The 14,918-nt window shown below is 43.9% G+C and overlaps 1 protein-coding gene and 1 long non-coding RNA gene across 21 annotated transcripts in view; one reads left to right on the top strand and one right to left on the bottom strand.

Annotated features, from left to right (window-relative positions):
- LMO7 (LIM domain 7) overlaps positions 1-11,068 on the bottom strand; it is a 196,263-nt gene extending 185,195 nt beyond the window's left edge. For 4 of the 19 annotated variants that reach the window (XM_059902911.1, XM_059902913.1, XM_059902916.1 and 1 more), the window contains exons 1-2: positions 10,935-11,066; positions 10,137-10,207 (exon numbers count right to left, since the gene is read on the bottom strand). In XM_059902911.1, coding sequence (XP_059758894.1) covers positions 10,137-10,196 — 60 coding nt within the window. In that variant the 5' untranslated portion in view covers positions 10,197-10,207; positions 10,935-11,066. Of the gene's footprint in view, positions 1-7,571; positions 7,592-10,136; positions 10,459-10,679; positions 10,787-10,850 lie in introns of those variants that run through there. The other 15 variants (XM_059902932.1, XM_059902930.1, XM_059902919.1 and 12 more) reach the window with 13 other exon arrangements.
- On the top strand, positions 9,949-12,824 carry LOC132352454 (uncharacterized). 2 transcript variants are annotated; one of them, XR_009498713.1, is made up of 2 exons: positions 9,949-11,141; positions 11,387-12,824. It is a non-coding gene; the product is annotated as an uncharacterized LOC132352454 (long non-coding RNA). The 2 variants fall into 2 exon arrangements; XR_009498714.1 differs by having other exon boundaries at positions 11,007-11,067.
- Positions 12,825-14,918: the final 2,094 nt, after the last annotated feature.

The following is a 14,918-nucleotide window of genomic DNA, read 5'->3' as shown; positions in this document are numbered from 1 at the left end:
AAGCAAGATGGAGAGTGGGAGCAGAGAGGAGACAGGCAAACAGGGAATAGGTCGTGTGGGGACCTGGAGACCATGGGTTAAAAATTCAGATTTTATTCTCAATGTAATGGTAGCCGTTGTGGAGGGAAGAGAGGGCAAGAGTTGAATGTACAATCTCTGGTTCACTTTTTTTAAGAGGAACCTGTCTGTTACTTTGGAAGCAGGGAGGTGATGATAGACATGGTAAGACGTGGTCAGATTCTGGGTGTATCTGGAGATACAGCCACTTGGACTTCTTGACAGACTGGATGTGGGGTGTGATAAAAACAGGAGGCAACAGTGACTTCGAAGTTGGGAACCTGAGCAAGTGGGTGAACGGTGGTGCCATTTACTAAAATGGGAAACATTGAGGGGATGAGTAGGTGGGTGGTAGGGAGGGAGAGGAACTAAGAATTTTGTTTTGAACAAAGTGTGACGTGCCTATTTGACCTACAATTGGAAATCTTGAGAGAGTGTGTGTGTGTATACACATACATATAGGAGGGTGGTGTTAGAGACAATGTCAGGGTCAGGAATATAAATGTGGAAGCTATCAGCACACAGAAGGTGTACAAAGCTATGGATCTGATAACACCCGCAAGGGAGAGGTTGTAGACAAAGAAGAGACAACATGGAAAGATGAATGAACCCGAGGGCACTCTAATATTTACCCAAATAATTAGGATTCAGCAAAAGAAAATCAGAAATATCAAGTTAAATGGGAGAAAAACCCAGAGGGCAACTGAAGGAAATGTTTCAAGAAGGAAGGTGTGGGCAACTATGTCTGACGCTACTGATAGATGGACGATATTTTTCCAGGCAATAGGGTAAAATTCCAAATTGATTAGACACCATTCAAGAAGTAAAGGTAAAATGCTTGTTTATTTTCTCCTTCCTCAGGTAGAATGAGAGACTTCAAACTCTAATGAGAAAGCATTCCAGAATCAAAGTTTGTAACAAGGTTGGTAACAACCACCCTTCCTTTGAATATTACGAAATGGTGATATAATAAAATAAATCAGGTATTTCCTTCCCAGCTCAGACACCTAAGTCAAATTTAAATCTAGTCAAGAATGCAGAATCGTTGATCATGATCTTGGCTTCAGTCCTTACAAGTCTAAAACACTAACTAGAAGGTATCCTCATCAAAAATATGACATATATTTCGAAGCACTATACAGTAACAGACTGTACAATTTTTGGTATACCATGTACTACTTAAAATCAGGTAGTATAAGAGAAAAAATAGGGAATTTTATAAATTGTTTAGAGAAGAAACTAGTTAGATATAATTTATCTCCTACTCTAGTGCAAAGTATAACTCAGTGTCATCACATAACCATGTTTCCCTTTTGTAACACTTTCAAGGGTTTATGGAGCACTTAAATACACCAGAACATACAAATCTAAAGTCTGCAATTACTCAAGAGTGTCTGTTAGCAATGCTGTAGCTTACATAATATTTGATCATGAGCTTTCCAGGCACTAACATCACAAGACAGAACCTGTTGTGTGTGGAGGACTTGTCATAAACAGAAAGCAGCTAATCTTAACAGCTTTAGATGGAATGAAGACTGACAGCCCATTCTCTTCCTGATTTATAAATCCTTCACCACGATTTACCGACCAGTGTCCCTCTTGAACAACAGCGTATACTGATTAAGAGTCAGATTGCTTGGGTTCAAATCCCCAAACACCACTTACTAGTTGTAGTGTTTCCTTGAGCAAATTATTTTACCTCTCACCCTTCTTTTTCCTCATCTGGAAACACACACACACACACACACACACACACACACACACTCACATATTTGGGTAATAATAGTCCTGCATTATAAGAGCATGTGGGTATGATGCTCTAGCCACATGTCTTCCACGTAGTTAAAAAAATAAATACTAGTTGCTTTAATTGTCAGTTACTTACCTACTCTTGGAAAAGCTTCACTAGGAGGTAACCCACCATTCAAGTCAGTCCATTCTGGTGTAGGACAGCTCTTTATTTATAGAAGGGTCTTTAAAATACTTGAGCCAAAAGTCTCACTGTGCCCAATCAGTTATTACCAGTCCTACCCTCTGAGCCCACAGAAGACTCTTCTATCCTCTCTCCTTAAGACAATCCCCCAGGTACTTAAAGACAGATGTGATGTCTAGGGCTGTGCACTATCATCTAAACACACGTAAGCACCAAACTGAGCATCCTGTACCCGGGAATTAGAACCAGGCTTTGAGAAGCCTATCAGGGAGGATTTTACAGTCTTTGAAAAGGCTGATTATGGGGCCGTGTGGCGATTCATCTGTAAGTGGCAGAGTGAGTGTGCTAAACCTGTTTTCAAAGCTGTGCATACATGACAGGTATCGTCCTTATTAAGAGCTCTGAGTACATCAAAAGTGTTTTTAAAGAAACATACCCGACAATTACCTTTGCAAAGGGTAAACACGGGTACAACACATCGTTTTTCATTTCCTCGGGCTCAGATACATTTTTGACAATTAACAGATTTAAGGAGATCTACGGACATCACTTAAATCAGCCAACCTTTTGACTGGACACAAAACTTTCATTTGTTCAGGAAGAACCTGAGAACTGTCTGTCAGGGGCTGTAGGGCACAGGAACAACATGGACAATTCAATCTGCAGATAATAGACTTAACAGATGAAAGAGTTCACCTGCAATCTATTTCTCTGGACTAAGAGAGTCGGGTAAATGTGCTGACGTTGCTTGGTTTTTCTTAACTAACGTTCTCAAAACCAGTGCTTTTCTAAAACTCAAATGCTGTTATGCTGAGAAGTGATTTTGAAAGGAAGGAGGAGATAAAAGGAGCCAGTTAGTCTCAGTAGAAATCCCTGACCACCCAAAGCCCTCTGAGCGTCCAGAGACAGAGCGCCCTGGAGCACCACACAGAAGGCCAAGAGCCCAACGGGTTGAACGAATCGCACACTTCCTTCCACACGCCGGGGAAATTACTCCTCTCTCAGCCTCGGAGGAGCTTTATGGATTCCTCAAAACGGCCAACTGTTCCATTCTTTATCTCATAATTGTGTGCAGAACTCAACGGGCCTATCTCCAAACAACCCAAAAGCAAAGTGAGACAACTCAGGGGAAGCTTCCTCAATGGCCCTACCCTGGCCTATGACCTTGGAGACTCACCTCACCAGGCCAGGGGCCCTCTGAGCCTTTTGTGACCTCATTTAGAGGAGGTAGAACCCTCCCTGTTCCAGCTTCACCCTTCCTCACTGGAGAAACCCCAATGAGTCATCGGTTAGACAAACGTTTAACTTCATTAGTGACCTAAGAAAAAGCAGAATGTACATCTTTCATCTATTTATTTAGAGGGAAAATGCAAATGACAATTTCTAATTCTGGCCAGAATAATGAGCGGCTGGGGCCTCCAGCCTCTGCTCATGGCTGCAAATTAGCACAAAGCTTTCACAGAGTGACTTGATGATGTGCATCAAGAACCAAAAAATCATTCATTTCCTTTGGCCCAGGGAGTTCATTTCTCTAGTCGGGTCAAGAACACTCTGTTTTATTAAAGGTACCAGTTCCTACTATTTTCCCCCACTTTAAGAAGAGGTCCACTTCTAGCCTTCAGTGTAGCAGTACATTGGAAGGATCCAGAATGACTGACACTGCTAGAATCCTCCCACTTCCTCAGGAAATACCTTGTCATATCTGTTTACCCTTTCTGGAATCAAGCTATTCTAACAGCATCTCTGCCCTGGTTCCTCTTTGTGTGAATCAGTTCCTTCCCAAGAGAATTCTGTGAACGCCCTCAACTCTCGCCACCCCTCCTGTCCTAGGACCCTTTCTTATTTGCTAAATAAAGAGGATGTGTTTAAGAAATAGTAAGATGCTGCATAAAGAAAAAAGAAACAAATTGACATCAAGACACTCCTTGGCTGCTCACAACTGCCCTGAGAAATCTATGATGCTAGAAATCCAAAGAGTGGAGAGGTGAAGACTGATGTGCCCTACTGGAAGGAAACGTTCTTGAGTGGTAAAAATATGCGATAACTCGATTGGGGTGCTGGGTACATGGGCCTATACATTTGACAAAAAGGTATATCCTGCAACTCTACACTTAAAATCTATGCATTTCACTGCATGCAGAGATTACCTGAACAAAAATAAACTACTCTGGGGCTTCCCTGGTGGCTCAGTGGTTAAGAATCTGCCTGCCAATGCAGGGGACACGAGTTCGAGTCCTGGTCTGGGAAGATCCCACATGCCACGGAGCAACGAAGCCCAAGCGCCACAATTACTGAGCCTGCACTCAAGCCCACAAGCCACAACTACTGAGTCCGCATGCCACAACTACTGAGCCCACGCACCTAGAGCCCATGCTCCTCAACAAGAGAAGCCACCGCAATGAGAAGCCCGTGCACCGCAACAAAGAGTAGCCTCTGCTCCCCACAACTAGAGAGAGCCCACGCGCAGCAACGAGGACCCAACGCAGCCAAAAATAAATAAATAAAATTTTTTAAATGTAAAAAATAAAAATAAAAAATAAAGATAAATAAATAAACTACTCCAAGCAACTCCTGAAAGTTGTGCTGTATGCAACCTCAAGATCTCTCAACAAATTACAAAGTCACAATGCTCTAGCCCAGGGGGCAAAGGTGTTAGCCCCACTCCAGCCTCGACTCAAGTGCTGCCTCCTCTGTGAGCTCAGGCTGCCTCCCAAATGCTATCACTACACATGGGGCAAAATTCCATCACAGCAATTATCTGACGGCGCTGCAGGGTCTGTCTGCATGTCTGCTCCTCATGGGGTGCACTCTGTCTGGAGGTCCTAGAAAGATACTAAAGAATTGACAGCTGAATCAGTAAGCCCAGCAAGTGCCTGGTACAGAGTAGGCACTTCATAGGCATTTTTTGGATAACAGAACGACTGTAAGTCCCCATGAGGGAAACCAGTAACTAAAAGGCAGGAGTAGAGTGACATCACTCAGGAACAGGGTTGGGGCAGAAGGGGAAATACTGAGTAAATAGGCAAGTACACACTGGCACCCAGATGAAGGCGTATCTTGTAGCTGGTCCCAACCAACTGCCAAAGCAACAAGCTCAGCTTTGGACACTGATGCACATTTCCACTGGGAGAAGGAAAGAGTCCTGGTCCTTAGGTTTTGTTAAAGCTCCAGCCTTAGGATTGTACATTCAGTCAACAAGTGTTTACCTGGCACTGTGCCAAATCCTCAAGCAAAAGACAAGATATTGTTCCTGCCCTCAGTTAGCTCCTAGTCTAATACGGAAGCATGTTTGTAATTACACCACAGAGAGCAAAAAAGAGAAATCCATACAAGCAATAGTGATAAGGAAGAAATGGGTGGGGTGGAGGCTCGGTGGCCGAGAAAAGGCTTCACATAAAGCTTGACTGGAGAGCCCAAGCATGGAAGAATGCAGAGGAGCAACATATATTAGGTAAACAGGGAATAACAGGCGCTCCACACACAACAGCCTGGAGGTGAGAAAATGGCACCCTGTGCGGGGCGGGGAAACACAAGCAAGGATTAGGGAGCACTAATTCCTTTACAGTGAGCATCTCATTCAACTGGCGTAAGCACCACTGGAGGCTCAAGGAAGAACACTGACTGAGGCCTACGGCATTTAAGAAGCTGAGCCAGGACTTGAACAATGATTTGATTCCAAAACGGTGTTTTGGTTTTTTTTTTCAGCTTTATTGAGATTTAATTGGCACACAGCTTGGTATGAGTTAAAGGTGTACCACCTAACAATTTGACGTATATTGTGAGGTGATTACCACAGTAAGGTCAGTCAACATCCATCTCCTCATATAGTTACAAAAAAACTTTTTTCCTCGTGATGAGAACTTTTAAGATTTACTCTCTTAGTAACTTTCAAATATACTGTACAGCAGTGTTAATTGCAGCCATCATGAATTGGATGAAGGTGGTCAAAAGGTACAAACTTCTAGTTATAAGATAAATAAGTTCTGGGGATATCTGTACAAATCTGTGCTTTTAATGTCTATGCTGTCTGGCAACTATGCAAATAGTGATGGAGAAAATGAGCAAAAAATAAAGATATACAGACAGAGACCAGATTGTAAAGGGCTGTGAATGCTACACTTCACAGCTTAATGTAAATGCGGACTTTTAAAATCTTTTCATGGCTCCTCAGACAACAAAAAACAAAATCAGGTTTATATTCTGAAAAACTAATTTTAATTGCAACAGCTAGTGTAAGAATTGCTTTCTAACATTTAAAATTTTAAACAAAGTTTTACCATCAGAGTCTTTTCAAGTTTAGTATCTGTTAATTGAAATTATATATAATTACCAGAAATGCTTCTATGAATTCAGTAACATTTTCAAATGCATGTTTACGTCGCTCTACATCCATTTGAAAAGCAACAGTACAAATCATGAGACCTTCATTTAGTCTACAGACAACACTGGTATGCACTGAGGATTCAAGTGCACCCAGCAAACCCTTTCACACCAGACCACAGGTTGGAAACCACCAGTAGAAGGGATGCAGTTTACAGAGAAAGAGGGAAACCACTCGGGCAAATTTTGTAAATATCAATGGGGGACCCACAGAGTGCGATTCTTTAAAAATTTAGCACTAAAGGCAAACAAAAGTGATGACCAGCACACAACTCCCAAAGGACAAAAATGGGGCGGGTGGAGAAACAGACCAGTTGGAAGTAACTGGGGAAGGATTCATATTCTGGTGCCAGGCATGGCCATGAGCTCAAGTTGGCATCGCTTTGGTCCTTCTACAGGGTGACAGTGATACTGAAAACTTTGAACACAGAGATAACAGGACGGGCAGGTGAGCAGGAAGGTGTTGAATTAAGTTAGCCTGATCCGCTCCAGTCATAAAAATTACTACTGTGTTTAAACGTCAACCTAGATAGGAACATTAAGTCACAGACTGGAATGGGCGACCAACCAATGCAATGAGCAATATACTCAGTTTTCAATTTCACTGGTATTTTGTCTGTTTATCACAGGTTTTTAAATGCTCCATAAACAGAGGGACAGAGGAAACTATTAGGTACAGAAAATTAAAAGGTGCTGAAGAAAAGGACTAAAATTAGAGGGTCCGGGCTGCATTTTCTACCACTTCCTCTCCCACTCCCTCTCCCACTCCATGACCTTGCTAGAATCAAGCTTCCCCTCTGCCTCTGCCTTCAAACCATTACATTATTTGGCTTTCAACCCGTGTTTAATCATAAACTAGCTCAATACATTATTAATATTCCAAACCACATTTCCAACCAGGTAATAATCCAGTATCATGATGCTGAATTACCTTAAAAGGTTATGTTCCTACATGTTTTGATTTCAAATATGAAACTAACCAGAAGTATATATATACTTTTAAATATTGAAGAAACAATTTGAAATAAACAAAAAGAGTCATGAAATGACAATAATTGGCAGAATAACAAGCACTAGCCCTCACCTTACCCTTTCTCCTCCTCCCAAAACAAAACAAATTTAAGACTTTAACTTTGGTTGTGGGAATAATACATTAGTTATTTAAAATCGCTGATGCAGAATGGAAATGGCAAGGACATACCGCCATGGACTCTGGTCATCTTTCAAAGATTTACAAGGTTATCGGAGTTTTCTGACCTTGGGTTGGTCAAAGCTGCAGCTGAGAATAAAGGTAGCAGATTATATTATATGTATATTACATACAATACATATAATATGTATATTATAGTATTATTAATGTATTTGTGTGTGTTATATGTATATATATAAATACATATATATGAATGATATAATTCACATAATAATACATATATGTTTATATATGTGTACTGTGTATATATAAAAATATATATATATATATGAATGAACCACTTATGCTTCAATGTATGTAGAAGAAAGTAGGATAGAAACGGAAAAATGGAGTAAGGCTATTAGTAAGCAGGAGAAAGATTTACACTATAATCTTCCTTGCTTTCCAAAATAGTTTATAAATACACTTTGGAATCAATATTTTATCCTCAAATTAGGGGTTCTCAGGGTTAAGTGGTTGTGGAATGAGACACTCATTCACTCTGCTTCTTTTGGCAGGAGCAATATTTTAAAATATGTGCTCTGGTTATAAAGGCAAAGCTAAGGAGACAGATAAATTTGGACACTAACTGGAGAAATAACATAAACCTAACAGTGAACACAATGCTGTCACTTCAGTGTCCCAAGTATACCAAAAGTATATATGAATATGTAAATTATTCACATATCTTCAATGAACGTACTGCCTCGCTCCCTGTGGCACTAGGGGGAAAAAGTCACTTAATTTTAATTTCATAAGAGTTAACCATATTAAAATTATATGGCAAAGACTTTAGAAAGATTTGGCTTTCTGCTAATGATGAACAAAGCACTTTACAGAGTTGCCAAATCATTGCTGACAAACACTTTTAGGTGGAGTTGGATGGGGGTGGGAAGATGAGCCCATTTACCAAACACATGGGGTATCTTTTATCACAACACACCTCCCCAGAGTTTATTAGATACAAATTTCTCACAGAAGTCTCCAATTATAAGCAAGCTATCACAAAAAAGAAAAAGGAATGTTTAGATTTCAAAAATCTGTATACTGAAAAACGAAAGGATGTGAAATCATCCATATTCACAGATTCCCTGAAGCAAATACAGAACTTGCAGATACAAGGAGCCCTGTATGGCCAAGAAAGTATCCCTATATTTCTTCCCTTCTCCCTCTCTCTGTCCCAACATTCAAACACAGAAGGGCAAGTTTGATTTCTAAAATTATGCAGTACACATACTGCTAATGGAAAATTACCTTTGGAAGCCTTGACTTTTCAAGGTTTATGAATGGGGGAAGTTATTTCTCTTAACTACATTGCTGGAATTTTTCCACTCTCATTTCAATTCAGAATACACTGTTTATTCTTCTCCCAACCTCCCCACGCTCTCCCCTCACACCGTTCTAAGTCACCTTCAAACCAGCTCAAGTTCCAGTACAAAAAGATGGCAAAGCTAATTTCTTAGACGCCCCCCCCGTCTCCACCTCCTGCCACTGTCTAGTGGGTAATGATACATTCACTTTCCTTTAGCGTGAAAAACATAACATTTAAAGTTTATCTTTTTTTCCACATACATAATTTATTTCTTTAAAGAGAAATGAATTGTCTTAAAATACTGTTTGCTCTGGGATTCTTGAATATATTGTTTTTCCATGGAATAACCTTTAATCCTAATTTGAATTTTTAAATACGTTGAGTAGACCAGCACGTGGCATCAATAACCCTTAAATGCCTGCAAGGCTGATAAAGGCAATAGTTTTGGTTCCTGATTCACATCTGCTCGTAAGACTTCTTTAGCATCATTATAAAAGTCATCTTTTTCATCCAATAATAAAACGGCTAGAAGTCCTGGTGTTAACTTTCTACAGACAAACGTAACCCTAATGCGTTGATCAAGGAACTTCCAAGAGACCATCTCCTTTTTAACGGCAAGGAGGGGAATGGAAGATCTCCTCCCTGAGGCACAGCTGGGAAACTAACAACCCTTGAGTGAGTGATTTCAGGATATCTTGGTCTTATCAATGCCGACTTTGGAAAACGTACGCGCCTTGACTCACACACCCTCGGCTCCGGAAGCTGCCTCGGAGAAAGCATCTCTCCAGGTGCGCCACAGGTGTCTAACCTCCTCCATCCGCCCTCCCACACAACACACAATACGCTGCCCAAGCAGGTACGTTTCAGGCATTTCCACTTCTAGCCACCCCAGAGAAACGCACCCGAGGACCCTGGGCCGTCTCTGCCCAGCAGGGACATCCCAGGCGTCCTGGCGCGGACGTGGGCTGGTCCACAGAGATGCGCGGTCCCCAAACCCGCGGGGCCAAGCTCTCGACTCTGTCCTGGCAGAGGAGCTCCGGGGAAGCCAGCGAGACCGTCGGGGGGGCGGGGGGGAGGGCAGCGCTAAGCTTCGCTGGACGTTAAATCATAGGAGGCGCAGAACTCGCAAAGTCCCCCAAACTGCTGAGCGAACCAGCCTGAGGCGCTGCGCCAGCTAAGGTCCGGGAGGCGGCTGAAAGCAGAGTGGCGGGAGCGGCCGCGAGGCCGCCAAGTCGTGCGGAAAGAAGAGGAGTAAAGGCACTCACCTCCACCCATCTCTGGGCCTCGGCGAACGCTAGGGCGCAGTCGGCCTCCGCCTCCTCCATCACTTCCAGAACTAGGGGGAGAGGGGGAGAGAGAGACATAGTGGGTGCGCGGAAAGGCGGGAGGTGCCACTGCTCCGGCCTCTCTCCGGCTGCAAGACGCCCGGGCTCTCCGACCCTTTGTTGCGCCCTGCAGTTCGGTAAAGTTTCGAACCCACGAGAACTTAAAGCCGCGGCTTTCTCTAAACTCCTGAACACGCCGCGGAGACCCAGGCGGAGCGCGGGAGGCGGAGCGGGCTACCAGAGGCGGCGCGCGGCACCAGCCCCGAGGACTGTTTGGACTTCAAAAGTGGCTGCGCGGCCGCCGCCCTCCCGGGATGCCGCACCCCCGCCGCCCACTCCCGGCCTCCCAGCCGCCGCTTCCGTCCTCCCCACCCTACCCCCCGCCGCGCCCGGGGGCTCCCGGCCGCAGCGGCCCTTGTGGTCGGACAGTCTGGCCCAGGGGATGCCACCGTCCGCCAGGAGGCCGTGGCCCGGGCCACGCACCCGCTCCCGCGCCGCCCGCCGGACCGCGGCCCCGCCCGGAGGAGATGCGCCCCCGCGCCCGCATCCTGTCCGCATCCTTCCCGCCTCCGGCCGCCTGGCCGCCTTCCCTCTGCCGGGGCCCCGGGAAGCGGCGCCCCCAGGGCTCGCGGCCGCCCGGCCCGCCTGACATACCAGGAATAGCTGCTCACAATTGCACCTTTTCCCAGCCAAGAGACGTCCCCCGCGGTGGAGCGCGGCCCGGCCCGCCGCCCTCACCTGCGGCCCGACTTCGCCGCGCGCCGCTCCCTCTCCGGCGGAGTCCGCCGCGCGCCCGCCCCGCCGCCAGGTGAGGACGTCCGCACTCCCGGGTCTCCGCCCCCTGCCGCGGCCGGAGCTCTCCTGGCGGCAGGTGAGGGTAGTGGCCTTGGCACGTGCGGCCCATTTCCCCCAGCCTGGGCCAGCCCCTCTCCGCTTCGCTTCCAGGTGGGTGAGGTGGAAGATACCTGCTACTCAGGCCCCATCCCTCCGCGAAGGGTCGGAGAGGAGGGGAACGCAGCATTCTCCCGCCCTCACCCTGAGCGTCACGCCCGCCACCCTGCGTGGCCTGGGAACACTTAGGGGGCAGTAAGGTGACCGGTTATTCACCATCCGCAGGGGGCCTGGGTACGTGCGCAGGACTGCAGGGTCGAAGGCTCAAGACTTGCCTTACGCGGGTTCTTTTCCCACAGAAATCAGATCTCCGGAAAGGAACCTGCTCGTCTGTCTAGGCTCCCTGGAATCTCGCTTCATGATCCTGAAGCCCTATCCGGGCCACACGTTGATGTTGTCACTGTTGGAAGAAGATAGAGATCGGTTCTTACCCCGGTAAAGGAAGCCATCCCTTTTTTCCCACCCCCCCCCCCCGTTTGATCCTCTTTATGATGCAAAACGATGTCAAGAGCAGAGAGACTAGTATAATGGATAGCGAAAACCCAGTTTTGCCTTATTTACCTCATCACATTTTCTCCTGAAAATATACATATTTCCTACTTAAAGATAGATATTTCATCTCTAAGTATTATAATATACATCTCGTTCTTTAAAGAACGCTTTTCTACATAACCATATTACCATTTTCACACCTAACTAAAGCTAACCTTAATTACTTAGTATTAATATATGCCCAGTCCAGACTCAAATTCCTCCAATGGATTCCAAAATGTCTTTTACAGCTGACTTAGACCAGAAATTCAAACAATAACCACACATTGCATTTTTTTTTTAGCCTAGTATAGCCTCCTCCTTCTCTCCCACTCTACCCCCTCCCCCTTTTTAGAATGACATTATCTTCTTAAAAAGAAACCAGGCAGACTTCTAGACTTGTCTTATGGCTTCTTTGCGGTGTCTTCAACATATTTCTCTTCCCTCACTACTTCCTGTTACCTAGAAGTTAGATCTAAAGGCTGGATTAAACTCATTTACACTTCTGAATAAAGATTTCACCGGCATCCTTCCCGACTGGGGTGACTTCTAGAGGATGGTGTTTATTTGTTATGTTTATTTTCATCCAACCCTTTTTTCACTGGCGTTGTCTGTAGTCAGTGGGTCTGTTTAGAAGAGCTCACAGTTGTTCCTGCTAAAGTGGGAAACCGTTGACTGGATCATCTCTTTGCCTCCTGACGACACCATGATCAGGACAAACCCAAAATGAGGATGAAAGGATAAACGAAACTAGGAAGAAATTTCTTTCCGGCTATTTAAGACCTGTTCTATTAAATATTTAGTGAGCACATTATATGTGTAATTTAAAAATTTTAGACAGTGAATCCTATGGACTTCCAACCCAGTAGAAAGACAGACATTCTGCAAGCTTCATGAGAGTTACTGTTACTACAGTTGTTTTATATATATATACTATACCATTTAAAGCTACTGCTGTGTCACTTGACTTACAGCTTTGGGGGCAGCAGCCCAGGATGGCAAGAAGTGCACAGGCTTGGGAACTTGTATGACTAAGGTTACCAAGTTACCAAATTCTCTGAGCTTCAATTTCCTCACCTGAAAAATGTGGCGATAATAACTACTTCAAAGGGTTCTTGTGAGAATTAAATATGATGGTGTATGTAAAAGCCAAGGACATTGCTTGGCATGGAGCAGGCACTTAATAAATGATGGTTATTTCCCATTCATCTCTCTCTAACAGTAGTGTGTCAAATATGGATTTTTCCTAATAAGTGGGAATTTCATTTATTTGCTCAGATACTCACATGGAAAGAGCTATAGGGTACTGCAAATTCTGTTTCAAGTCAGCTCAAGCACCAGCCATTTCTGTCTCTTTAGTGTTGCAGATTTGCAGCTCACAAGACCCAAATCCAGTTCTTTGTGTCTTACCCTCAGTCATTAGAGTGTTTTATCCTTTTGGAAAGATTTATACAGCTCTATAGAGAAAGGTAACCTGCCTTAGGAGTTAAAAAATGAAATTCACAATAACAAAACATCACAGATATTATTTATTTTCCAAAAGAATTTGAGGTGCCTTTCAATATTTAAAAACATAAAACAGTACAATTGTCATGTTCTTATATATTAGAGATGAACTGAACTGTTGGTAGGAGAAAGTGACCCATCTTTCTGGAAGGTAATTTGGTAATAAATATTAAAAGTTTTTAAAATGCCCACGTTCTACTGCAGCAATTCTACTTCTGGGAATTTATCCTAAGGATATGAGTGAAGATATATGCACGCAATGAGCATCTGCAGTGGACACAGAGATGCACTGGCCAAAACTCCCTTTGGAAGTCTACCTCGGCCACAGAGCGCAGCCTCACCTGAGGTCATGCCCCTGCCAGAGCAGCCCTTGTCTGGTGATTGAGTGAGGTTATAAAAGCCCAGTCATTTCCACCCAATTCAGGACAACTCTGATGGGCCCTTTCTGTAGATATGAGGTCTGTTGAAGCTGTCAGCCTCTGTCATAGTTCAACATCTCCCTTGCCCATTGCTGTTCCTTCCCTCTTTACTTCCCTGGGGTCAATCCCTAATAAGTATCTTATGTTTCAAGTGGCATTTCTGTCAGTTTCTGGAGGACTCAACCTGTGATGGCATTACACATGATTTGCTAGAAATGAGAATCTCGAAGCAATCTAAACAATAGGGATGGTGAAGTAAATTATGGTTCTTCCATAGAGTGAGATATTGTGCAGTCAATAAAAATGTAAAAGGATGTTCAATGACACAGAGAGATGTTTAAAAATATATTATGAAGTGGGGAAAAAACATCTATAAAGCACCCAAATTTGTGATTGCATTTTTTTTTAATTGGGGTATAGTTGTTTTACAATGTTGTGTTAGTTTCTACTGTACAGCAAAGTGAAGTAGAGTTCCCTGTGCTCTACAGCAGGTTCTCATTAGTTATCTATTTTATATATATTTGTGTATATATGTCAATCCCAATCTCCCAGTTCATCCCACTATGATTGTATTTTTAAAATGCATAATTTTCCACATAGAACAAATTGGAAAAAACTCCACTCCCTCCCAAATTATGGGAGTTCCCTCGTGGCCTAGTAGTTAGGATTGGGGGTTTTCACTGATGTGGCGGGGGTTCAGTCCCTGGTCAGGGAACTGAGATCCCGCAAGCCAGGCAGCACAGCCAAAACAAAACAAAACAAAACAAAACTCCATCCAAAGTTTAACACTGAGTGAATGGACATTTCATACTTCTCTCTCTTCTACAATTTTTTGGTAAGAGACATGTATACTACTTTTATAAATGAAAACATTTGTATGACACAAAGATACATCCAAAATTGACTTTCTATCTCATCCCACAAACTTCCCCTTGCCTTCCCTGACTTGTAAATGGTACCACACCTGAAATTTGGGGGTCATGCTGGACTTCCTCATCTCTTACCTCCATGTCCACCCCATCCCCAGTCCTGTCCTTTCTGTCTCCTCAATATCACTCCAATTGGCCCCTCTTACTCATCCTCATTTCTACTTTAGTTCAGGCCCTCATTAGCTCTCAGCCGGATTTCAGAAATTGTATGACCTTTGTAAAATTAAATCTTATCATTCTACCCAATTAACTTCTCCTTCAAGGACTCCCAGTTGCCACCTTAAGGGCCATCTGATCGTTGCCAGCACATTGACATCCTTCAGGACTTGCTGCTGCCCTCTTCTCTAACCATGTGTCTTGACCCATGTTTTGCCCTTTGTGAGAAACGTGCTTCTCTCCCTTTCTTTGCCTGGCTTTCTCCTACGTATTCTTCCAGATTCAATTCA

The sequence above is a fragment of the Balaenoptera ricei genome, chromosome 18 (assembly GCF_028023285.1).
Source record: "Balaenoptera ricei isolate mBalRic1 chromosome 18, mBalRic1.hap2, whole genome shotgun sequence".
Taxonomy (NCBI): domain Eukaryota; kingdom Metazoa; phylum Chordata; class Mammalia; order Artiodactyla; family Balaenopteridae; genus Balaenoptera; species Balaenoptera ricei.
Note: the sequence above shows the minus strand (reverse complement) of the source record. Positions and strands in the feature narration are given on the sequence as shown.